A 27442-nucleotide genomic window follows, 5' to 3' on the forward strand; every position below is an offset into this window, starting at 1 on the left:
TTTCCTGCTCCTCTGATGCTGCCTGGCCTGCTGTGTTCATCCAGCTCCATATCTTCTTGTCTTGTAAAGTCACCTGCTGAGTAAATGCGTAACCAAACATCCACTGAATCAAGCAACCCAGGAGGTTACACGTTAAGTGTCTGATCTACACTGAATGAAGCGTTGGCAACTGCAACAGGTATCCATGCCACTGGTCTGAAAAAAGTGGAGGGAATCGTCCAATCTCAGTCTTCATTTAAGTGCAGTATTCTCTGCTGGAAAGTGCTGCATGAGGGAAAGATCAGGCAGTAGTGATGCTCTCCGAGTGAATATTTTTATCAACTAGGTTTCCAAATGAGACCTTTGCTTGGATGAGATTGGGAAAGGTTGCTGAAACCCATAAACTGCACACTCAGTATGAAACTAGCCCCTTTAAGATAGTAAGGAAGAAAATTAGGAAAAACACAGGTCTAAAAGAATATGTTCAAGCAGCAGTTACTCTGCAATTTAAAACATATGCAGCAGGGAATAAGCATTGTACTCTGAATTACTAAGCACCAATAAGCACAAAAGCAGCAGCGGGTCGACAATTAACTTAGCAGTCAATATTACAATATATTGGTTTACCATTTACTTACACCTCTGTTTAAAAAGGGAGAGAGACAAAAGGTAGGAAATTATAGACCTGTTAGCCTGACCATGGTCGTTGGTAAGATTTTACACTTCATTATTAAGGATGAGATTACAGAGTATTTGGAAGTGGATGGTAAATCAGATCGAGTCAGCATAGCTTTATTAAAGGGAGGTCATGCCTGACAAATCTGTTAGAATTCTTTTAGGAGGTAATAAGCAGACTAGACAAAGGACAGCTAGTAGATGTGATTTATTTGGATTTCTAGAGGCCTTTGACAAGGTGGCAAAAAGGATATTTGTAAGATCAGGGCCTGTGGTGTTAAGAGCAAGTTACCGGCATGGATAGATGATTGGATGATTGGTAGAAACCAGAGAATGGGATAAAGGGGTCTTTTATAGGAAGGCAACCAGTGACTAATAAAGTTCTGCAGGGGTCTGTGTTGGAACCATGACTATTCATGTCATACATTAATGATCTGAAGAAAGGAACAAGTGCATTGTTTGTAAGTTTGTAGATGACACAATGATAGGTGGAGGGACAGGGACAGGCAGGAGAATGGGCTTGAGAAACATGTCAGCCATGTTGGAACAGTACAGCAGACTCAGTGGGCCAAATGGCCTAATTCTGCTCCTGTATATTACGATCTTACATGACATTATCTCTTAAGAATTCACGTAAGAGATTTCTGATTGTAGGATGGATAAGAATTTACTATTGCAATGCATACAACTATGTAAACAGTATGCACTATGCACTCAGGTATCTTTGAAAGGGAGAGGAAACACACATAGTGCAATTCACATAGATTTTTAAAATATACATGATTATAATGGAGAGATCCACACAGTCTATGGTCTGAAAAGCAGGATACAACAAAGTCATTGCAACAAATTACTGCAGGTCGTTTAAAAAGAAAATCATAATTTACTTTATCATTAAAGCTTGTATGAACAGTTATATAACATCTTTGGTTCCTGATTTGATTAGAACAAGCCAAATGCATTGTCATGTTAAAAATCACTAAATTATAGGCACTTGACAAGAAAATTGTTCAATTTGATTTTCTACCTTGTAAACTGTTTCCCACAGGTCTAGTCACTTTACTAGACTTAAATAAACTGCATTCATTTTGTTTTTCCTCACAATTTGGTACATTTGAGACTCCATGATTCCCTTCACTGAGAACTTCCGTATCTCCAACATGCATTCTTAACAAATTTTTTTGTTTAAAAAAAAGTCATATAACACTCAGGAGTGACAAAAAAATGGTTAAGCCCATCAGCAAAGTTTGATGCAAAATTTACACATTGATACAAATAAACTACAGAAACTGAATGTACAAAATCATTAAAAATATAATCAGGAAGGGAAAGTATTATGAAACAACGTACTTCAAATCCACAGTGTAATTCGTTGAAAAATCTCAAACAATTGCTCTATGCATCTTTGCTGAAAAAAGACCCTTTTTTTAAATCAAAGCTTCTAGTCTTGAAAGAAATGCAAATGTTGACTGCCAGATGAAAAGCTTCAAGAAAATATGTATTTTTCAGCAACACTTAAGTTTTGTATTACCAAACAACTAGAAATGCATTTTTCTTCATACTGGCATGCAACATTACCAAGTTTGACATCATTTTTTATAACCTGTGATAGACTGATATTTTTCTCCGGAGTGTACAATTGTAATTGATGTACTCACAAATGATTCATATTTATGAATTAAACTTCACAATATTGCTAGCACCTTTCACAACCCTTTGTATATGCTTAATTGAAGAAGTTTCCAAACGAACAAAAAAGAGTTGTTTTTATCAAAATGATCATTCATTAACCCTTCACTACAAATCAGGCAGAAATTGGTTGGAACATTTAGATAATGGAGGTCCCCTGTCTCTTAACATTGATCATGGATTGTTTATGAATGTTTTTAAAATAACTGTAATATTTTCATAAGGTTATATCCCACATTGAAAGTGGCTTTGAAACAGATTTGCTTACAGGCACAAATTTTGATCAGAATATTACTTGGGATGCAACATGTTGAATGCCAAATTGAACATGGGGATAGATGCATCACTGGAAATGCTGCTAAGTACTTTGACACATGAGGTCTTATCTTTTCAGCTTCCATCTGTTAAACATGATTGGCGTGATGATAGGGAACTCGCAGCGGTTGTCTCTGTCTGAATGGAATAAACCACAGGATCTTCCAGCGGGTGCCAAACACTTCTGAGAAGGTCTGCTGCCATGGCTTGCTGGGCTTCAACCTACAGATAAGAGCATTTGTAAGAGGCAGCACTCACAGTGAATATTTTAGCCATGTTAGAACAATAGCTTGACTGATATAGTGCTGTTTGCTCACTATGACTCAAAAAGTGTTTAAAATTAAATCTTAACCATACTAAGCACGTGATATTCTACATGAAACAGTGAAATGGGGAAAACTACATATTTGAAGTAGACTATCAAACTAGATATAATTGCATATTTTGAAACAATAGCTTGAAAGAGATTTCTGAGGAGCTGGTAGAGTCTGTTAAATGTGTGCACAGAGCATATGTACCCATAACACTAATTATAACAGTCATCTTTTCAGATATAAAGTATACTATCAGAAAATCTTCCCTTTGATTGGCCTTTCCACAAATTATTTCTGTATTGTGTTAAGTGGTTTGTGTATTTCTTGGTGCAGTCTATTAGTGATTAATTAGATGCTGATATTGTACTTCAAATGCTTTAATTATCAAAACATGGTTATTATAAGTTGCTCAATTTAAGCATTTTGATACTTTAATTTACAGCATCTAATTTCCCACTGCACAAATATGGGAATAAAACAAATTAGTTATTTTGTTAACATGGTATTGAAAATTAAATGATGTAATGAATCAAACTAAAAACTTCAGTGGATTAACACTTCCGCCAATACACAAAATTTCCCTAGGGATAAAGAAATAGGAACTTCAATAATCTCCCTTCAGTACTCACGTCTCATCAAGATTGCTTGACATCCTTTCAATGGTTGTCACATCCTATTGGCAAAAATATTTTGAACAATATTAATAAATAATTTCCGTATATATTTTGGATGCAATAGTTTAGAATTATGATCTTCACATGTTCAGTAAATAGAGGCCTATATGGTAAGGAGCTTAAAGAAACAATGTTATTCATATTCTGAACATCTTGTAATCAAAGTGTTTGTTTTGAAGTGAGAAATGGGACAGACAGTTACCTTACAATTTAAATTAATTAGTCCATTTGGTGTTGTTGTAATAGGTATTATGTCTATGGAAGAAAGGAACATAGCCTTTCTGTTCTATCTTCGACACAATTATATCAGAAGGTCTTAATGCCTCACTATCCATTCCTACTGATCTCACTGGTTCACATTGCAATGGCATTTATTCCAACATCTCTAATTTGTTGGCCCAGAGTTTGTGGTAGTTAGGACAGCAAAATAACTCTTAGTTGTATCAAAACGTTTTCCCATTTATTTTGATATCCCAATGCGAAATGTCCTGATGACTGCAAGAAGAAAGGCTCCAATAAAGTTTATTCAGAGATAGCAAGAACTGCAGATGTTGGAGTCAGAGATAACACAGTATGGAGCTGGAGGAACACAGCAGGCCAGGCAGCATCACAGGAGCAGGAAAGTCGACGTTTCTGGTTGGGTCCCTTCTTCAGAAATGGGGTGGGGAAGGGAGCTGGGAAATAACCAGAGAGAGGGGGCGTGGGGCTGGGGAAGCTAGGTGGAATGGTGATAGGTGAGTGCAGTTAGGGAGTGGTGGGGATTGGTCAGTTGGATGGGAGGGGCGGACAGGTGGGAGAGAAGATGGGCAGGTTGTGTCAGGTCAAGGAGGCAGGGATGAGACGGAGGCTTGGACGTGGAATGACATCATGGGTGGGGAGTTTTAAAATTGGTGAATCCCATGTTTAGGCCATCAGGCTGTAGGCTCCTGGGGCAGACTGTGAGGTGTTGCTCCTCCTGTTGGCAGGTGGTGGTATTGTGACACTGAAGGAGGCCCAGGATGGACACGTCACCCAGGGAGTGGGAGGGGGAGTTAAAATGGTTGGCAACCGGAAGGTGTTGTTGTTTGTCGCATACAGAGCGCAGATGCTCTACAAAACAGTCTCCGAGTCTACGCTTGTTCTCACCCATGTAGAGGAAGGCCACATCAGCAGCAGTGGATACAGTAAATTAAGTTGACTGATGTGCAGATGAACCCCTGTGTGATATGGAAGGTTTGCTATGTGCCTTGAATGGAGGTGAGCGGGGAAGCGTAGGGGCAGGTGTAGCACTTCCTGCAGTTGCAGGGAAAGGTGCCGGGGGTGCTGGGGTTAGTGGGGAATGTGGAGCGGACGAGGGAGTCACAGAGAGAGCAGTCCCTACGAAAGGCAGATCCGACCCCAGAACCAAAGAGACCTCCTCCTACCAGGCGCTCGATCATGACCCCCACCCCTGAGCAGCAAACCATCATCTCTCAAAACATTCATAACCTCATCACCTCAGGTGACCTCCCGCTCAAAGCCTCCAACCTCATCATTCCCCAATCCTGCACTACCCATTTGGAGGAGGCGAAGGGCGTGGGTGGTGTCCCGGACGTAGGTGGGGAGTTCCTGGACGAGGGGGATAAAACGGAGTCAAGGTAAGCGGAGATGAGTTCAGTGGAGCAGAAGCAGGCAGAGGCAATGGGTCGATCGGGGCAGTCAGGTTTATGGATTTTGGGAAGGAGATAGAAATGGGTAGCGCGGGGCTGGGGAAAGATGAGGTTGGAGGCTATGGGTGGGAGGTCAGCTGAGGTGACGAGGTTATGAATGGTTTGAGAGATGATGGTTTGGTGGTCGGGGGGGGTGGGTGTGGTCATGATCGAGGGGGCGGTAGGAGGAGGTCTCTTTGGTTATGAGGTTGGACTTGTCTTCAGTTGTAGGGTCGGATCTGCCTTCCATAGGGACTGCTCTTTCTGCAACTCACTCGTCCGCTCCACACTCCCCACTAACCCCACCAACCCCGGCACCTTACCCTGCAACTGCAGGAAGTGCTACACCTGCTCCTACACCTCCATTCATGGCACAAAACATACCTTCCATATCAGACAGGGGTTCACCTGCACATCCGTCAACTTGGTCTACTGTATCCATTGCTCATGATGTGGCCTCCTCTACATCGGTGAGACCAAGCGTAAACTCGGAGACCGTTTTGTAGAGCATCTGTGCTCTGTACGCAGTAAACGACAACACCTTCCGGTCACCAAACATTTTAACTACCCCTCCCACTCCCTGGGCAACATGTCCATCCTGGGCCTCCTTCAGTCTCACAATGACGTCACTTGCCAACTGGAGGAGCAACACCTCACATTCTGCCTCGGGAGCCTACAGCCCGATGGACTAAACATGGAATTCACCAGTTTTAAAATCTCCCCACCCCCGTCCTCATCCTATCATCCTCCACCCCTATCATCCCCGCCTCCTTGACCTGATACAACAGGTCCATCTTTTCTCCCACATATCTGTCCCTCCAATCCCACTGACCAATCTCCATCACTCCCTAACTGCACTCACCTATCACCATCCCACTTTCCTTCTTCAGCCCCTCCTCTCTCTGTTTATTTCCCAGCTCCCTTCCCCCTCCCCATTTCTGAAGAAGGGTCCCGACCGAAATGTCAACTTTCCTGCTCTTCTGATGCTGCCTGGCCTGCTGTTTTCCTCCAGCTCCATACTGTGCTGTCAATAAAATCTATAATTTTTTGGCAATACTCAAGTTCTGTACAACCAAATGGTTATTAACATAATGACTTAATTGTTTAACTTTGGAACATATGATTAATGTTGTTCTACTTTTGCAAAACTGAGAGCAGGTCTTTTATGGAAGGGTGGTGATGGTGAGGACGTATTGACAATGTACTAGAAATCCAGAAACCCAGAAAATGTCCATGACAGTGGAATTTAATGAATAAATAATATACTTGTTTTCTGGGTTTTAAAAACTAAATGCACCCTCCCTTCACCATTATTGCAGTGAATAAATGTCAGTGATCCAATATTGCCAATAATGTGCTTATTTGATTTTGCTTACAATATGCTTTCTCATCTTCATTCATTGACTTGAAAACCAGGAGTATGTAAAATTAGCTGGATATATGCTGGAGCAACATCTTCCTGGACTTCAAATATTGGTTGCAAACTTTACTCGTCTGATTGACATCAAACAAGCAAACTGCTGGCAACCTTAGCATCCCAGTCTCCTTGCTGTATTGAGCATTCCCATCTGCTCTCTAAATGACACACTTGCAAATAATGAGGCCGTAGAGAATGAGCCACACAAACTGATCAATGCAGCTACAATCCCCTTTAAAATGAGGAAAAAATGACAAAAAAAGAGAATAATGTAGGAAGATTAAAAACCATAAAATCCATGAGATCAAGATGTGTTAAACGATTTTAGTTAATGACAAAACCACATGGCAAAATTGGGTTATACGAACAAACTATTATTATTAGCTCCACTGAGAGGAGAATAACACACAAGCAGCAAATGGGATTAACACACAGGCAGCAAATTCAATGAATCACAAAGCCATTGTGCAGGAATAGCAGGTGGTAATGAGGAAAAATGGATTTTTGGCACTTATTGCAAAAGAAATGGAGTATGAAAGTAGAGAGGTGTTGTTGCAACTGTACAAGGCATTGGTGAGACCACATCTGGAGTACCGTATACAGTGTGGTCCCCTTACTCGAGGAAGGATATAATTACATTGGAGGAAGTTCAGAGAAAGTTCACTAGATTAATTCCAGATGAAAGACTTGTCTTATGAGGAGTTTAGAGCAGTTTAGAAGAATGAGATGAGATCTAATTAAGCTATATAACATGCTAAAGGATATTGACAAATGAAATGTAGAACGAATGTTTCTTAGGGGTAGCAGATTCAAAACAGAGATGAGGTGGAATTACTCTCTCAAAGAGTCTTGAATCTGTCAAATTCACTACCCTCGAGTACAGTGCATGCCAGGACATTGAATAAGTTTAAGGAGATAATGGACAGATTTTAATTAACAATGGGATAAAGGGTTATGGGGAGCAGGTCAGAAAGTGGAGTTGAGGCCATGATAAGATCAGTTATGATTGCATTAAATGGCAGAATTGGCTCTATGGGCTGAATTGCCTACTCCTGCTCATGGTTCTTATGTTGTAAAGTATACGACAGATTCCTACAAATTTAAAAACCACAGCTAAAATTAACAGGAGCTTGTGTTTATAATTACAGAGAAATTACTGACTGTACATTTTTAGGCATTGTGCAGCAAGTTAACAAGCCACTTTGTCCAAGGTAACCAAAGACTGATCCAGATATGTGTAACAGTTGCACCATCCTGACATTGCAAATTTTGAAGGTGATGCTAAGAAGAAAAGAGAAAAAAAGTCAGGGTGATAGAATGATGCGGTTGTGGGCAGTACACTTGTCATTTGTCATTAATGTGTGTGATGAGTAACCACTTTGGCAAAAGGCACACTACATTTTGAGAATAAATTCTTATATTTAGAATTGCCACATCATTCAACATTGTCAAATAAACAGTGGACATATGGATGAAGTGTTCATATTGTTAAAGGAATACAAAAAATTATGGGCTTACTTTTAAAATGAGTGATTCAAGGATACCTATTTCACGAGCGTGTTTGGCACTTAAGTTATGACACTGAAGGCAATTTTATCCATGAGAGGGATTCAGATATGGTTAAAAGGTAGTGATTGTGGCCACAAAGAAATAAGTACACATTTTCTTTTATTGATCCATTCCTATTTAGTTCTTATATTACTTGATTCAAAAACAAAACCACAGTTCTGAGAGTAACTTTATGCAGATACAAATTCCTTCATATCTGGGAAATTTATTGGAGACCAGATCCAATCTGTCAGCATGCAGGGGAAGGAAGACAAGTTGTTATGGTGGGGAGGGAGTGGAGGTGTGTTGGAGGGTGAAGAAAATAGACGTCTTGTCGAATGGATTTGTGGCATTGACATGTTCTGGCCCTTTAGAGTAGGTGGACACACCATGCACTGCTAACATATTGGATCTTGACTATTTATCTGACCCACAGTATTTTTTTGAACATTTTACAAGAGGTAAAATTAAACATTAGGTAATAGAATCGGTGCAGGCACAATGGGCTGAATAGCCTCCTTCTGTGCCATAATAATCTTGTGATTTTCCATTTCTCCCGCATTTCTTCAGCAGGCCTAAGCACTGTCTTAGCTGTTAATTACATTGCTAGGCAGAATTTAATGTTGGTGACGAGAGATTGTCTCTGAGCTGGAGTATGGGCCAAAAATCTCTATTGCCTCTACCAGTAAGGGAATTAAATGTCAACCAGGCATTTCTCTCCAGGGACAATCAGCACTCCACTGCTCATTAGTGACACTGGGAATGGTGACAGCTGCCAGTAAATGCATCTTTCAGAGGCTTTGGATTGTCCAGGGTCACAAACGAGTGATCGTGGGATGGGGCCACTGGCTATGTCTGTGGGGTGTCAGAAAAATGGCTGGTTTGTGGATGTCAGTGGAGCCCCCTTTCCCTATGCTCAGTGCCTCAATCAGGCACTGAGCGCCTTTGAATGAGGACTCTCGCTCTTCATTGAGAGACTGTCTAACCAAGCTCCCCACCACAACTAGTTGAATACTTGCAGTATTGCGATAATACCGTTTACAAGCCTTTTCATCTTCAGCCTAATAGGAGGGGATCAGGGGGTTGGTACAACCACCACCGCCCACCTGACTAAGTAATATACCCTGCCTCAAACACATCATCGTGAGAAGATGGGAAGGTTACATTTCATTGTTATTTCTCTAATGCTCCATTTTCATTTATTAAAGATACTATTATATCATTCAACAGTTATTATGACAACACTTACTCTATTCAAGTTAATTCATTAATTCTGTCATTTCCTTTGATTCTATTAGAATGCTCATCCACCTCCTCATCCCCTGTTCAAAATGGCCAATCTGAAATGTTCATGTGCTTAACCTCTCCACAGAGGCTGAGTGACCTGCTATATTTCCCATGTGTTTGTGCACTTCTTGTTTCACAGTCCCATCATTTAATGAGTTATAAACCCCACTCCCTCCCTATTTTCTGCAAATAAACTGATGCTTTCCCAGCTACATCAGTTCCAAGGAAGGGTCACCGACCCAAAATGTTAACTCTGATTTTTTTCTTCACAGATGCTGCCAGACCTGCTGAGCTTTTCCAGCAATTTATGTTTCTGTTCCTGATTTACAGCATCCGCAGTTCTTTTGGTTTTTATTTAATGAGTTATCCTTATTATATGTTATATTTTACATTATTAAGCATTATATGATTTGATGATATAATTTGATTATATGATATGATGAAAATGATTTAGCTTTGATGTTAATTCTGGAACTGATTTAGGGTATTATGGTACAGGAAATAATCAGGTGTATTTTACTCTAATGTAATATCTCACTCTGTTACTGTTGTTATATTTTGCTCCTGTGCTTTAAAATGATCATTAATCTATACCTTGCTCAAAACTGATCCTGTTGTACAAATCAACCACTGCTTGCCATTCTGCAGATGTCAACCTCAGTTTTTCAAGTTATCCCCAAAGGCTTTAAGAGGATAGCTCAAGATAGGTCCAGTATTGATTAAAAGCATCATGGAAAAATGAGAAACGTACTTAAAATTCCACAATTAACTCCCTTTCCCCAGATGGAAGTAGTCAAGGATTTGGAAGGTGCTGTATAAGGATCCTTGATGAATTTGTGAAGTGCATGTTGTAGATGGTAAAAACTGCTGTTACTGATCATCAGCAGTGGATGTTTGTGGATGTGGTGCCAATCAAGTGGGCTGTTTTGTCCTGGATGATATCAAGCTTCTTGACTGATATTGAAGCTACACGGTTTGATTTATTGTTGTCACATGTACTTAAGTACAGTGAAAAGTTTTGTTGTGTGAACAGTACTGGCAGATCATTACATAGGAGGACATACAGATCATAGGGTGTTTAGGCAGAGCGAGGCATACAAGGTCACGGCTGCACAGAAGGTACACAAAAGCAAGATCAACATTATATTGGAAACTAGAGATGTCCATTCAGCAGCCTAATAAAGGATGGAAGAAGCTGTTCTTGAACTTGATATACGTGTTCAAGCTTCTGTATCTTCTGCCTGGTGGAAGAGGTTGATAAAGAGTATTACTGGATGGGAGGGGTCTTTGATGATGTTGGCAGCCTTTCAGCGGCAGCAAAAAGTATAAACTGAGTGCGTGGATGGGAGGCTGGATTTGTGATGATCTGGGCTGTGCACACAACTTTCTGTAGTTTCTTACGGTCCTGGGTTGCCGTACCAAGCTGTTATGCACCCAGATAAAGTGCTTTTTTTTACCATCTGTAAAAGCTGGTGAGGGTTCTTATGCACATGCTGAATTTAGATCATAGAATCATAGAATACCTACAGTGTGGAAACAGGCCCTACGGCCCAACAAGTCCACACCGACCCTCAGAGCATCCCACCCAGACCCATTCCTCATAACCCATCTAATCTACACATCCCTGAACACTACGGGCAATTTAGCATGGCCAATCCACCTAACCTGCACATCTTTGGACAGCGGGAGGAAACCAGAGCACCTGGGGGAAACCCACGCTGTGCAACCTCCACACAGACAGTCGCCCGAGGGTGGAATTGAACCCAAATTCCTGGCACTGTGAGGCAACAGTGCTAAGCACTGAGCCACTGTACCACCCCATTTCCTAAGCCTCCTGAGGAAGCACAGACGTTCTTGTACTTCCTTGACCGTTGCATCTATGTGGGAGGTCCTGGACAGATTGTTGGTTATCGTCACTCCTCAAAACTTGACACTCTCGACCCTCTCCACCTCATCTCCATTGTTATAGATAGGGGTGTGTCCTTCTTCATTCTTCCTGAAGCCAATGATCAATTCTTTTGTTTTGTTGACATTGAGAAAGAAATTCTGATCATTGCATCACAACACTAAGCATTCTATCTCCTTCCTGGATTCTGACTCATCATTGTTTGTCATTAGGCCTACCATGGTGGTGTCATCAGGAAACATGTAGATGCTATTCGTATGAAATTTGACCACATAGTCATGAGTGTATAGGTAGTACAGTAAGAGGCTGTGCTAGGTATGACTCCAACCTGCAGAGTGTTTGCTGCCAGATTGCCATTGAATCCAATTTTGATAGGGCTCCTTGCTGCCACACTCGGTCAAATGCAGTCTGGATGTAAGCGTTGTCACTATCAACTCACCTATGGAGTTTGGATCTTTGGTTCATGTTTGAACCAAGGCATGACTGAACTTGTCCAATGAGATCAAGTGCACAGTGGCCTTGGCAGAACCCAAACTGGGTACCAGTTGAGGTGGTTATTGCCAAGTAGGTGCTGTTTGTTAGCATTGTTGCATGACACCTTCCATAACTTTACTGATGATCCAGAATAGACTGATGGGCCAGTAATTGGCTGGGTTTTGTCTATAGGATACACATGGGCAATTTTCCACATTGTTGAGTAGATGTCAGTGTTATAGCCATAACAGCTTGGCTAGGGGTGCAGCAGATTTTGGAACACAAGTCTTCAGAACTATTGCAGGAATATTGTCAGGGCTTGTAGCCTTTTCAGTACTTATTTCTTGATGTCACATGGAGAGAATTGAATTAGTGGAAGACTGCCACCTGTGATGCTGAAAACTACTGGAGACTAAGGTGGATCGTCCACTCGGTACTTAGAATCATAGAGTCATAGAGTCATGCAGATTTACAGTTTGGAACCAGACCCTTCAGCCCAACCTGTCTATGCTGCTCAGTTTTCACAAGTAAATAGTTCCATTTGCTTGCATTTGGTCTGTGTCCCTCCATTCCTGTCCCATATATGTACCTGTCTAAATGTTTCTTAAATGATGAAACTGTACCTGCTTCCACCACTACTCTGGCAGCCTGTTCTAGATACTCACCACCTTCTGTGTGAAAAAATTGCCCTTCTGTATCTCTCCCCTCTCGTTCTGGAGTCTCAATTGCAGCACAGAGATGCCTATCTGTGCCCCTGGCTAGCAAGTCCCCAACTATTAATGCTTGCTTGGACTTGCCTGACCCTGGTCTACAGCAGAGTCAGTCATGGTGCCACAGACCTGGCTGCTGCTGTTGTACTCTCCTGAGCAGCTATCCCTCCCCACCAGTATCCAAAACGATAAACCTGTTTGAGAGGGAAATACCCACAGGAGACTCCTGCACTACCTGCCTGCCTCTCCTGCCAGCCAACCATTTACCTGACTGAACCTGTGGTGTGACCACACCATTGTAACTAAGAGTCCATCACTCTCTCCACTCCCCATATGCTCTTCAGTGTGTCCAGCTGTTGCTCCAACCAAACCACATGGTCTGTGAGGAGTTGCAGCTGATCACACTTCCGGCAGACATAGTTGTCAGGGACGCTAGACTGCTCCCTGATCTCCCACATCCAGCAGGAGGAGCATACCACTGCCCTAACTGCAATCTCTGACCCTTCACAGTAAGACAAAGAAGAGAATCTTACCTGGCTCTTACTTTGTTGCTGATTGCCCTTCTCACCAAAGTCTGATATTTACCAAAGCCCACAATTAAACCTCCAACAGCACTGCAACCACAAAAGCTGCCCCTTCTCAAAATGGCTTCTCCAAACGGCTTCTCCAAACACAGCCACTTCGCTATATCTTGTCTCTGTTTTATTTGCTCCTGGGCAGTTACAGTAACTAAACCAACTCCTTGCAAAATCCTCCTCAGTCACCTCTCAGCAGCGCTCTGTTAGATGATCTGGCACCGTTTGCTGACACCAGCTCTTCTGCACACTCCTCCTCGGTCATGGTGACTGAGCTGACTCGTCTCAGAATCCTCCTCAGTCACTTCTCTGCAGCACCCTCCTACATTCTCCAATGGATCATTCATGTACATTCTTTAGAGTCACAATATTAAAAAAGATTTAAAAACAGTCCTCCAACAAAGATTGTTGCAGCCAATCTAAAGGTGAGATAAAAAGTTATCCCATCCTATTTCTCTAGTCCGTGACTTTAGAAATAAAACAGAATGAAGGATCTTCAAAATCGACAAATTATTTTTCATAGAGCATTATAGAATCCCTACAGTGTGGAAGCAGGCCATTCAGCCCATTGAGTCTACACTAACCCTCCGAAGAGCATTCCAACCAGATCCATCACCCTACCCTATCCCAATAACCCTGCATAATCCACCTAGCCTGCACATTCCTGGACACAATGGGAAATTTAGCATGGTCAATCCACCTAACCTGCATATCTTTGGACTGTAGGAAGAAACCAAAGCACCTGGAGGAAACCCACGCAAATACGGGGAGAATGTGCAAACACCACACAGACAGTTGCCCCGTGTAGAATCAAACCCAGGTCCTTGGTGCTGTGAGACAGCAATGCTACCACCGAGCCACTGTGTCACCCAGAGACACAGAGTAATGGATACATTTAAAAACAAATATGAGGTTGTCTTCTGATGAAAGATTGTTGACTGAAATTCTGGGCAGAACATTACAGGCAATGTTGAGAGGGACAGTGAAGGGAAGGGGCTCCACCCTCTCCGGAAGATAGAAAGTTGGTGGCTTGATGATAGGTCTGGGACAGGCCTGTCCTGCAGCCGTAATGCACTGAGGTGAGCTATGTTGGTAGATAATGGGACTTCTGCCCCATGATTGGACCAAGCCCCATCCTCTGGATCTCCTAGCCAATCTGATTGGCCACCACATTTGTGTTTGACTCTTAATTGCCCTCTAAAATGGCCTAAAGAGCTAATCAGTTCAAGGGCACTTAGGGCTAGGCAATGAATGTTGGATAAGTCAGCGACACACACAACCCATGAAGGAATGAAGAAAAATGATTCTACACGAAGACATTAGGAACTATACTTACAACTAGAATGTTTGACAGCTGACCATAAAAGAGGCCAAACATCCCTCCAAATATCACTATGCCCATCAAGGTAGATATCCGCAGCAAGGCCAACTCATGTCGAAACACAAAGAGCTCCTTTCAAGAAAGGAGAAAATCATCACAGTTTAACTCTCAGCATTAAGAACATGAAAATGATTCTTACAAAATGATTCAACAGCAGCTGTAATTTCATTTGTTTATATATTGAATTGGGTTTTAAAAGCACAACATTGTCCAAAGTATGTTTGAAACATTGTTTTATTTAGAACATGAACAGATCATCAGAATCCTTTTGGTGATTAAAATTATACAGCCATAGAGATGTACAGCATAGAAACAGATCCTTTGGTCCAACTCACTCATGCCGACCTGTTTGTAAAAAGAACGATGCAATTTCTCAACTCATACTAGTGTCCAGATTCCTTTTGCACTTAATGAAAATATGTATTTCATTAGTTCAAAGTTCTGCTTTGTGTTCTGCAATCTATGAACCTTTGAAAGTTTTGCAATTTTTCCCTGGTCTTGTTTTCTGTTTTAAAAGATACTTGTTTATGACATTTACTATGAAGAATTAACACAGTAAAAATAACAATACATTTCTGCAAGTGCATTTGTTGGTAATGGTCATTGCTTGGCACTTGTATGTTATTTGCTACTTTTCAGTCAATCCTGGCCATTGTCCAGGTATTGCTGCATTTGGACATGGATTGTTTCAATATCTGAGGAGTTGCTAATGGTGATAACATTGTGCAAACATCAGTAAACTTCCCCAACTTATGATGGAGAGAAGATCATTGATGAAGAAGCTGAAGATGATGCTGAGGAACTCCTGCGAAGGTGAATTACTCACTAGAATTATAACGACACAGATTTAAACCAAAATAATTCTTCCTTCTTCCCCCAAATCGCCTTTATTTTTCTTACTCCTCCCCCCCACTCCACAGATAGAAGTTCATAACACCTCAACAGATTGTGTACATTGCTGTCCCTGTCAATTTATTTCCACAAATCAAAAATAAACCTTTGAAAATCAGATTGTTATCTCATCTTTTATGGTTTGCCTTTCAACTTTTTTTTAGTCTTATCCTGTTCTAACCCAACAATTGTGTTGTACCATTAACATAGTGAAGCTTTCCAAAGTGATTCACAGGAGCTTCTGATACAAAATAGGACACTGAGCAATACAAGATTATGTTAGGATCAGTATCCAAAGGTTTTGGCAAAAAAGGTCAGGTTTAAGGACTACCTAAAAGGACCTTAGAGCGATGTGAGGGATACTGAGGCAACTTTTGAGATTTGGGTGAGATTGTTAAGGCACAGTAGTCAAGGCTGGAACAAAGGAAATCAATGAGACCAATTTCCAGAACTGGAGCAATTCAGAGGTCTCCAATATCTGTTTAGCTGGATACAGAGGTAACAGAGTAAACAGAAAACGAAGCAATGGAAGGATTTAGATACAAGAGTGAGAATTTAAAATCTGCTTGCAAATGGGAGTCACCATAGGTCAATGAGAACATTGAAGTAATTAAACAAAATTTGAGGAGATAGCAACAGAGTGGAATGAGCCCAGGTTTACGAAAAGTGGTAAATTAGGAGAGTAGATTATAGAGAATTAGATTTGGAAGTAACAATGTTATAAACAGGAGTTTCATCAGTGGATAGGCTGAATTGCACAGACAGATGGCTGTTAGTGATTTTATTTTTAAAAATTTCTGGTAGTAAACTCATTTCTGTGGTTGGTTCGCTCAATGAGCTGGTTCGTTAGTTCACAGATGTTTCATTACCGTGCTGGGTAACCTCATCAGTGCAGCCTCCAATGAAGCGCTGTTTTGTTTTCCCGCCTGGCATTTAAACTCTGGGGTCCATTGGATTTCATTACCACATTACCTCATTTCCGGTTTTCCGTCGCAGTGATATCCAAAGGACCCCTGGAGTTTAAATACCAGGCGGGAAAACAAAACAGCACTTCATTGGAGGCTGCACTGATGATGTTACCCAGCAGGGTAATGAAATGTCTGCGAACTAACGAAACAGCTCGGCGAGCGAACCAACCACAGCATCCACAACCTGAGCTACAAATCTACTCAAGAACCTTAGTAAACAATTTTTTTAAAGGGCACTTCTTTAAAGACATGTGTCCTGTGACAATGTTTTGGTTACTGCAGACCACCTGACCGGGTTAACAACTGTCAGGTTGTTGTTTCTCCTTCTGCTTCTGGGAAGGAAAAGAGTTTCTCAGTCCAGCTCGCCTGTTTCTGAACAAATCTCTTGTAGAGAGTTCGGTGTGGGATCTGGAGTCAGTCCGATCCCTGACTGTCCTCTTCAACACCATGTGGAAGAATCCGGGATACTGTGCTTCCCGATGAAGCAACAGATCTCACACATATCTTTGTGCCAGAACATCAGATTGACAGCCATCTGAACATTCCACACCTTATCCTTTATTTCTTTCTTCAAAAACTAAAACTTATTGACCAAAAAAAGTGTTTTTTTTTCTGAAGTGAATCTCTATAGAGAGAAAATCAGTTTTGTTTTTCCCTTTATCTGATGTGTGTTGCATTTGTTTGTGTATGTGTTTGGTTAATCAGAGGGTTAAACATTTATATTTGCATATTACAATTTTGCATCATTGTTAAAAACACTTCCTTTGTAACAAATCAATATTTCTGTTGATTTATAGAAATCTGTTTGATGGATCATTTTATTCTGAGCTTATTGTTGAGAAAATATACAATTTGTCACATTAGAAGTGGGCGAAACAATTAAACTGATGTTGTGACCCGTGTAGTCATGGGACCAGTGAGAGAGAGTGCATTCTTCCCATCTTGGTTGTAACAGGTAGAAGGAGGCACTTTTGGTGCTATAATGGATACCATGTTGAAAGCTTAGCTCAGCAGCAAATAAACTGAGAGTCTGTGAACAGTTAAATTCAACCTCAAACAGTTGAAAATGAGGGAAACAGAACTGATGGTTAAAGAGTGAAATTCAAAGAAAGGAATAAGGACAATGTATTCATTATTTTCAATAACTATCTGGGGGCAGTTTGTGCTTGCCTGGCCATCTGATATTTAACTTGACTATTCAGAGGATGTGCACAGATCAAGATCAGTGCTGATGAAGTGGAGTTGACAATCTGCATCATCCAACTTCAGTTTGCTGATGTTGCCAAGGGCAAGTGATCAAATGAGCAGTAGGTGGGCCAAAGATAGCACCTTGAGAGATCCCACAAGTGATATTATGGATAGGTTAAAAACAGAATAAGATGAGAGCCATCCTTAGCATTTGTTATTTGTTTATATGACGTAAATGTTATTGACAAGGCCAGAATTTATTGGCCGTCGCTGATTGCACTTATGAAGCTGCTGGTGAGTTGCCTTTTTGAATAACTAGAATACATCAACAGTGCTGTTGAGGTGGGAGGTCCAAGGCTTTGGGTCCAGTGACCACAACTGTCTTAGTTTTAACATAGTTATAGGAAAAGATAGGACAGGTCCATAGGTTAAGGTGCTGAACTGCAGCAGGGCCAATTTTTGGGCCATTAGGTGGGATCTAGCAGAGGTCGATTGGGTGAGTCTGTTAGAAGGAAAAGGAATGACTGGCAAATGGAAGGCTTTTAAAAGTATCATATCAAGAGTCAGGGGCAGGAAAAAAAAAGGCATACATTGGGTTTAAGCTATCAGGCTCAAGTGATGACTATCCCTGGATGACTATAAAGAGTGCAAGAGCACACTGAAGAGGGAAATCGGAAGAGCAAAAAGAGGTTATAAGATGGATCCAGCAGATAAGGTTAAAGATAATTGCAAGATGTTCTATAGCTATATAAGAGTAAAAGGGTGGCGAGGGAGAGAATAGATCCCCTTAAAGATCAGCATGGCCGTCTATGTGTGGAGCCACAGGAGACGGGGGAAGATTTTTAATGAATATTTCTCCTCAGTGTTTACTGAGGAGAAAATCATGGATGTTAAGGAAGTAAGGAAAACAAGTGAGGATGGTTTGGACCACATACACATTATCAGAGAGGAGGTGTTTGCAAGCCTCAAAGCTCATTAAGTTACAGAAACCCTCTGGGCCTGATCAAGTCCTTCCTAGGATATTGTTGGGGGGCTAGGGAAGAAATTGCAGAGGCCCTTACACAGAGTGTTGCTTCATCTTTAACCACTGGTGAAGTTCCGGAAGACTGGAAGATGGCTAATGTTGTTCCATTGTTTAAGAAAGATAGCAAAGACAAGCCAGGGAACTCCAGGCCAGTGAGCTTGACCTCAGTAGTAGGCAAGTTATTAGACAGGATACTGAGGGACCAGATCAACCAACATTTGGATAGTCAAGTTTTGATTAAGGATAGTCAGCATGGATTTGTGTGCAGAAAGTCATGTCTGACAAATCTTTTACAGCTTTTCAAAGAAGTAACCAAGAAGGTGGATGAGGGTAGGGGAGTGGATGTTGTCTACATGGACATTTACTTAGGCCTTTGTCAGGGTTTCCCTCGGCAGGCTAATCATGAAAGTTAGGTTGCATGGGATCCAGGGAGAACTAGCTAATTGGATTCAAAACTGGCTTGACGGTAGAAGCACAGAGTGATAGTTGAAGGTTGTTTCTCAGACTGGAGGCCTATGACTAGTGGTATGCCACAGTGGTCGGTGCTGGGACCTTTGTTGTTTGTTATGTACATAAATGATCTGGATGTGAATGTACAAGGAATGATACAAAATTAGGAGGTATTGTTGATAGCAAGGAAGGTTATCAAAAATTACAAAGGGATCTTGATCTGATGGGGAAGTGGGCTGATGATTGGCAATGCAATTCAATACAGATAACTGTGAGGTGTTGCTCTTTGGAAAGTCAAACCAAGGTAGAGCTTGTACAGTAAATGGTAAGGTCCAGAAGAGTGTTGTGGAACAGAGGGATTTAGGAGTAAAAGTACATAGTTCATTGCAAGTGGTGTCACAGGTGGACAGGGTGGTGAAGAAGGCATTTAGCATGCTGTCCTTCATCGGTTGAGGCATTGACTGTAGAAGTTGGGACTTTATGTTACAGTTGCATAAGTCGTTGGTGAGGCCGCACTTGGAGGATTGTGTACAGTTTTGGTCACCCTGTTATAGGAAAGTCATAGTTAAACTGGAAAGTGTGCAAAGAAGACTTCCGAGGATGTTGCCGGAACCAGGAGGCTAGTATAGGCCTTTATTACTTGGAACATAGGAAAATGAGGGATGACCTTATTGAGGTGTACAAAATCATGAGTGGCAAAGATAGGATGAATACATATAATCTGTTTCCCAGGGATGGGGAATTGAAAACTAGAGGGCATAGGTTTAAGTGAGAGGGGATAGATTTAAGAAGGACTTGAGGGGCAATTTCTTCATGCAGAGAGTGGTGTAAATATGAAATGGGCTGTTGAAGAAAGTGGTTGAGGCAGGTACAATAGCAATATTTAAAAAACCATTTGGATAGGTAAATGGTTGAGAAGGATTTAGAGGGTTATGGACCAAATGCGGGTAATTGGAACTAGCTGATTGGGCACCATGGTTAGCATGGACCAGTATGGGCCGAAGGGCCTGTTTCTGTGCTGTATTATTCTGTATCTATCCCTGGACACTATGGACAATTTAGCATGGCCAATCCACCTAATCTACACATCTTTGTTTTGGGAGGAAACTCATGCAGGCACAGGGAGAATGTGCAAACTCCATATCGACAGTTACCAAGGGTGGAATTGAACCTTGGTCCTTGGTGCTGTGAGGCAGCAGTGCTAACCACTGAGCCACTGTGCTGCCCATTCTGGAAATTGGTGCAGAGTTTACTACATAGTGAAAGGTGGGGGGAGGGGGGGGGGGGGGGGGGGGGGGGGGGGGGGTGGACGGAGCGATGTGTCAACCAACTTAATAATTGCTAATTGTTGCCATTTACTAAAGCCAGAGAAGTGACTGCAAGATGCATCATTTAACAGGTAGAGTAAACAGAGAGAGCGTCATCCCAGGCAGGTTTCCTGGTAACTGGTTCCCAGTTCACCCTCTTGGCCTCCTTGGTATGGAGCATAATAAGTTTCTATAGCAACCACAAATAAGTTAAAGCATTTACAAAAGTGTCCGGCGTGGAATTGATTTATGGCCTTGTATCCTGTTCAAACAATGTAACTCACTGTATGGCCATAAGTGCTTTTGGGAGAAATACGAACAAATTTGATATTTAACATCAGCACAAGAGGAAACATTGAAGCAATTTTCTTACCTCTTTTACTTTTGTTAGAGGTTCAAGGTAGTAATATTGGCAGAAATTGAAGAGAAGGGTCAAAAAACTTAGGAATTCTGTGTAGAAACATAGCAGTAGGAAGAGCCAGTGATTGTCCTCTCCAACACAATTATTTATCCTGTGAAGAGATGGTTTTGTATGTATGTTTGAGGGAGAGGGGTGGAAGCTGAACAATACACTCATTTTTTACATTTACAAATATATATAGAATATAGAACCCCTACAGTGTGGAAACAGGCCCTTCGGCCCAACAAATCCACCCCAAACCTCAGTGCATCCCACCCAGACCCATCCACCTGTAACCCACCTAACCTACATATCCGTGAACACTATGGGCAATTTAGTATGGCCAATTCACCTAACCTGCACATCTTTGGACTGTGGGAGGAAACCGGAGCACCCAGAGGAAACCCACGCAGACACGGGGAGAATGTGCAAACTCCACACAGACAGTTGCCTGAGGGTGGAAGTGAACCCGGGTCCCTGGCTCTGTAAGGCAGCAGTGCTAACCACTGAGCCACCGTGCCGCCCAGTAATTTATAAAAGCTTACTTTGAACCAAACATCATTCGGCAATATGAGTTTCCGGACAATGCTTTCCTCAAATAAAGCCACAATTTCTTACAATTGATGCTTCATCACTAGTCACCACATCTATTTGTTGATCTGCAACCTTCATATACAAAGGTAGTAAGAAAATACAAGTCAAATAATGGCAGACTGCAAATGTTATTCATGGAATCGGTATGAAAGCTCATCTCTTATTCCAAATATGGCTTGAAGCACCAGAATCAATAATTCTGCACTCATTGTAGACAACATGTGTAGGTCAGATTTCAGGTGATCTCCTTCATCCTCGAAGCACTGTTCAAAGTTTCACCCTAGACCCTTCAATACTTAATCATGGGTGATACCACAACGCAACATAGTTTGAATGCTTTAAGTTTAGGAGATACTGGACACAATTTTCCAGGCCCGCCTGGAGCATTTAATGGGGTATTCTATCGCTGAGGAGTCAAAGATTCTCTTTCCCTGCTGGTGATTTATGTTTTGTTGTTAAGTACTCAAAACCTTTCAGACAGTTCAGGTTTCCTACCATTCATCATGAGAATTTGCTTTGAATTCTTTAGCTTGTCATAAATACTCATTATACCGTAGCCACTAGAGTTAGCTCACAGGTACAATCTCATTAGCCAAAACAGACAGCATGTGGGTTCGCACACCCAAGTATATATGAGGTATATCTTGCATAGGTAAGGTAGATTTCTTCTTTTAAGCTTTTGTAAGTACAAAGTTCTTTACTGCTTGGCTCTTTACCAAGTTGTTTCTTTGCCCAAACACTTATAGTGTAAAGGGTAAAGCTTCTTCATGCTTCTCAGTTCACAAGTCTTAGTCATATTCAGTCCGGTTTAGAGACTGTGGGAGTTATTGAGTTTGGCAATGGCCTTACAACATTTTAATGTTTACATTGCAAACAATGCATCAGAGACAGTTCTGTTTACCAATCACAATCCTTTGACATTTCTGGAAAGATTTAAGGACAAGAACACCAAACTATTTCATTGGAGTTTCACATTACAAGCACTTAAGTTATAGATTGTACATTTTGCAGGTTGTGAAAATATTATTGTGGATGATTTATTGCGAGTTTAAAAGAAAAATGTTTATATAAGATAGAAACAGTAGTGTTCAATGTTGTCTATAAATAGAATTAGTATACAATGTGCAACTCTCGATTAATTACCTATGGATCTGGGAATATAATGGAATTAAGATTTTAAAAGGAAAAAAAAAAGCCATTTTTCATAATGATGGTTAATTTCTTTTTAAGGTGTGATGTGTTGCAAAGTTGGGTAGAGTACCTGTGGATTGGGGGCAGGAAGTTAGAACTTGGTGTTTGTAAAACGCTAGGGAGAAAAGCATTGGATGATCCCTTTAAAAGATGACTTACTTTTTCTGTGCTTAGAGATTTAAAATGGAAATTTGTGAGCAGCAGTTTGAAAGTTTGCAAGTACGCAGGCAGCACCCAAATTAAAACATTTGGATCAAAAGGCCGTTAGCAGGCTAATTTAGCCAATCAATTTGAACCAGGCACTTAGATACCAAAAACCTATTAAATTTAAATCTAATGGTTTTGATAACATAGGACCAATCCTACTGTAAGAAATATTGATATGTCATCAAGGGTGTAAAAGGAGGAGGCAGTTGAACAAAACTCCAGAGCTAATACCATCCACCAGAGTTAACAGCTCTCAGCTCAAGACAGAATCACTAGCTCTAACAGCCTTCTCTATGTCTTAGAGAAAGCGCCATCTAAATACCAATGGTATTGACAGCACAACTAGTTAATATTCCTGACAGGAGAATCGATGTAGAAGCCATTCCTCACAGAAGGATCAGTGGAGAAAGCACAGAACATTCCGGAAAACAAGTAACCTGGCTGTAATTTCCACAGACTAAATCCTTTTTTTTATATATACGTAGGACTTGCATTTATTGGAACAGCATACCATTACAATTTTGCTTTATTCGGCAATAGTCAGTAGTTAGAAAGGATTTATTCAGTTTGTTAATAGTTTAGTTAAATTGTTCATTATTAGAGTTAAATAAATAAATTGTTACTTGTTGATTTTAAAGTAAGTGTCATGGATTTATTTTTTATAACCACTAGAAGTTGCCGAAAGGCAGGTTACCCCACTTTTCACGCTCTTTTCACAGATTATAGGGTGAGGTGCTCCTCTTTGGGTGTTTTGGTTTTAGTTCTCGGGGAGGGATGGTGGGGGGGGTGGGGGTCAACTTCTGCTTCATAACACCCACCAGTGCAGAGGAGATGTTCTTAACTCTTGCATTGGATTGTAAAGCAGCCTTTGAGACTCATGCTAGCAGCTGCTCAGAACAGCAACTACTGTCTGACTATACCGTCCCCTGCTGTGACTAGGTTCCTTTTAATCCCCCAATTAGAATAAGCCCATAGAAGGGCTGCATTACTATCTTCTGGATCGCTATATCTGTCTTACCAACTGTCACAACCTCCTGTCCCTGACACAAGTCAAATTTGAAGTACCAACTCAGGGATGTGGCTATTCAGCTAATTTTCTCTCTTATTGAGGCATTGCAATGTTCAAAGCTGAAACATTAGCTCAACAACTCTGAGCGGAAACTCCTCAAGCTGTAGACACATACTGCAGGGATCACACTGGTGTTCACTCAGCCCACAAACTGCAGCTGCAACACAACATCTGTGTTGTCACATTTTTTGTATAATTTAACTAACCAGCTTTAAGTCATTGTATTAGCAATTCAACGAGTTGCACTACAATGTTAATATGAAATGTATATCTCCCCACAAATCGACAGCCGAGTAAGTTAATATATTTGGATCTATTCTCTTGTTCATGAATTTCCTGCTATTGTGACTTGATTGAAATATTACACTTCTCAGCTTAGCTTTTAGAAAAAAGTCAAAGTACTCACCCAATAATCATTAATCATTTCTCTGTAATATTACGTTGAAATTATTTGTGAAAATACAGCTTCTAACTATTTGATGCACTTGCTGGTCTCACTCTGATTCTAATGTCACTTTTGCTGCTGTTCGCATTCACTCCTACCCCAACTTTCACTCTATTCTCACTCCGGCTGCAAATTCATTTTTCTCCACTGTTGTATTCAATACTTCTATCTCGGAAACCTAAAATCCAATAGGCTTTTCTAATTGCTCACTCTCCTCCCACCTTCAAGATAATGATACATACAGGACATTCAGTCCCTGTAGAGGTCATAAACATGTTATCTCTGAAATAATCCATTGACCTTATTCTCTTTTGAACTGTTCCATTTAGTCAATAATGCATCTGCACACAATCAGGAAGGAGAAATCACATCCAAGAGAGACACAGCCCAAGTGAGTACATAGTTCAGGGAATTTGGAGGCAATATGGGAATTTCATACAGAGAGGAAGAGATGCTTTTTGCTCGCTCTTTTGGTTCATAGTTTGTGAGATTTTTTCACAGGTTAAGTTGAAGCCCAGGATTGGGGGCCAGCAAAAAAGTACATCACAAGAAAATTGTAAGTACATTAGTAATAGCTGCTAATTTGACAATCTATTATAAATTACTTTCAGATTGAAGGTAAACAGGAGCAATATTTTCAGGTTACAAACTAAAAGACCAGTAGGAAATTGTTAAAATCAAATTAAGAGCAAAGTAAATAAAATAGAGATGCAGGGCCAAGCAATGTACCGTACCTGCATGATGTCAAAACTGGTGGACCCCATTATGGTTCACAGTGACCATATCTGTAGCCAATGTTGGTTGCTTGAGGAAGTATAACTCAGTTGATGAGCTGGAGTCTACGTTCCAAGCACTGCGACCCAACAGGGAGAGGGAGAGTTACCTGGACATTCTGATTCGGGAGGCAGTCACATGTCTTAGATTACCTTGAATTTGGTAACTCGTCAGGGGAAGGTGGGTACGACAAGCGAGGCAGGTAGAGGGATCCAAAAGGTAGCTTGTAAACAGGTTTGAGATTCTTGCTCCCTGTGTGGATGAGAGTGGAGTCTATAGGAAGGATGAGCAAACTGTCCATAGCATTGTAGTAGAGGGAGCCATTCAAGATAGGGGGAGAAAAGAAAAATGCAGATGTAATCGGGGATTGAATAGTCGGGGGAATAGATACTGTTCTGTATGGCCAGGGGTGGATAGTCCAGAAGGCTGGTGCTTGCCGAGTACCTGGGTTCAGAATATCTCATCTGGGCTGCATAGGAATTTGGGGAGGAAAAGACCCTGACGTTCTAATGAGGGAGATTGAGCAGCTAAGGCCTAAATTCAAAAGCAGAACGAAAAAGGCAATAATCTCCAGATTACAATCTGAGCCACAAAAGATTAGTGTGGAAGAAATGGGTTTGAATTCATGGGACATTTGCACCAGAAACGGGAAAAGAGGGACCTGTTCTATTGGTACAGGCTTCACCATGCTGGGACCAGAGTCCTGGCAAACTGCATAACTAGGGCTATGGATAGAGTTTTAAACTAATTAATGTTGGTGGTGGTGGGTGTTTGCGGGTGGGGGAGGGGAGGAGGGTTGTGTGGTGTCAGTTGTATGAAAAAGGTTAAGGGGGCAGAGGGCTCAGCAGTGGTTATTAAAGTTTCCAGAACAAGTAATAGGACAGTGTGGAAAGGCTCAGGAATCTAACTTCAGACACAGCAGGTAAAGGACAACTATGAGGAGGGGTGGCAGTCAACACAGTAGTGAAGGTGTGTGCTTAAATTCATGTAGTATATGAAACCAGGTAAATTAGTTTGTAGTTCTGATTGAAAGTGGCAGGTACGATGTTGAGGGTGTCTCAGAGACGGGGCTGTATAAGGGGTGGGAACTGTGCATTCAAGGATACACATCCTATCGAAAGGATAGGCAGAGGGGGCGGGGTTGCCTTGTTAGTAAGAAATTAAATTAAATTAATATCAAGAAGAGATATAGAGTCAGAAGGTGTAGGATCTGTGTGGTTGGAGTTGAGAAACCCAAAGGTTCAAAGACCCTGTGGGGAAGAATATAAATCAGGAGATAGAAAAAGCATGTAAGAAGGGTATGATTACAATAATATCGGGATTTCAATATGCTGGTGGACTAAGAAAATCAGGTTGGTAGCAGACCCCAAGAAAAGGAATTCATGGAATGTTTACAAGATTTTTTTTTGGGAGCAGGAACCCACCAGGGAACAGACAATTCTGGATATGGTGATGTGTAATGAGGCAGCTTAAGGTGAAGGAACCCTTAGGATGCAGTGACCACAATATAATAAAATTTGCCCCGCAGTTTGAGAGGGAGAAGCAGGAATTAGATGTAACAGTACTATAATTGAGTGAAGATGACTACAAAGGCAGAAGGGAGGAGCTGGTCAGAGTTGATTGGAAGGGGAAACTCACAGGGAAGACAGTGGAGCAGCAACGGCAGGGATTTCTGCGATAATTTGGGAGGCACAGCAGAAACGCATCCCCAGGTAGAAGAAGCATATTAAAAGGGGCGGATGAGGCAACCATGGTTGACCAAACCCGTCAGGGACTGCAGAAAAGCAAAAGAGAAAGCATACATTGTGGTGAACGTAAGTGGGAAGTCAGACGATTGGGAAGCCTTTTAAAAACCAGCACAGGATGACTAAAAAAAAAGCAATAAGAGGGGAGAAGATGAAATAAGAGGGTAAGCTAACTAGGAATAAAGAAGATTGCAAGAGTTTTGTTAGATATAGAGAAGGTAAGAGAGAGGTAAGAGTGGACATTGGACCACTGGAAAATTAGGCTACAGGAATTGTAATGGGGAACAAAGAAATGGCAGATGAACTGAATGAGTACTTTGCATCAGTCTTCATGGTGGAAGATACCAGTAGCATACCAGAACTTCAAGCAAGTCAAGGACAGAGGTGACTATTGTGACCATCACTATGGAGAAGGTGCTAGGGAATCTGAAAGATCTGCTGGTGAATAAATTATCCTAGCCAGAAAGACTACACCCAAGAGTTCTGAAGGAGATAGCTGAGGAGTTTATGGAGGCATTGGTGGTTGTCCTTCAGGAATCACTGGAGTCAGGAAGGTTCCACAGGACTAGAAAATGGCA

At 41.3% G+C, this 27442-nt stretch overlaps 1 protein-coding gene across 4 annotated transcripts in view; it reads right to left on the reverse strand.

Annotated features, from left to right (window-relative positions):
* Positions 1-30: 30 nt before the first annotated feature.
* Positions 31-27442, reverse strand: part of zdhhc21 (zinc finger DHHC-type palmitoyltransferase 21) — a 118613-nt gene continuing 91201 nt past the window's right edge. For all 4 annotated transcript variants that reach the window (XM_048595377.1, XM_048595376.1, XM_048595375.1 and 1 more), the window contains 4 exons: positions 20813-20951; positions 14567-14683; positions 3602-3645; positions 31-2880 (listed from right to left, as the gene is read on the reverse strand). In XM_048595377.1, coding sequence (XP_048451334.1) covers positions 2748-2880; positions 3602-3645; positions 14567-14683; positions 20813-20951 — 433 coding nt within the window. In that variant the 3' untranslated portion in view covers positions 31-2747. The remainder of the gene's footprint in view (positions 2881-3601; positions 3646-14566; positions 14684-20812; positions 20952-27442) is intronic.

This window comes from Rhincodon typus, chromosome 3, assembly GCF_021869965.1.
Source record: "Rhincodon typus isolate 14 chromosome 3, sRhiTyp1.1, whole genome shotgun sequence".
NCBI classification, from domain to species: domain Eukaryota; kingdom Metazoa; phylum Chordata; class Chondrichthyes; order Orectolobiformes; family Rhincodontidae; genus Rhincodon; species Rhincodon typus.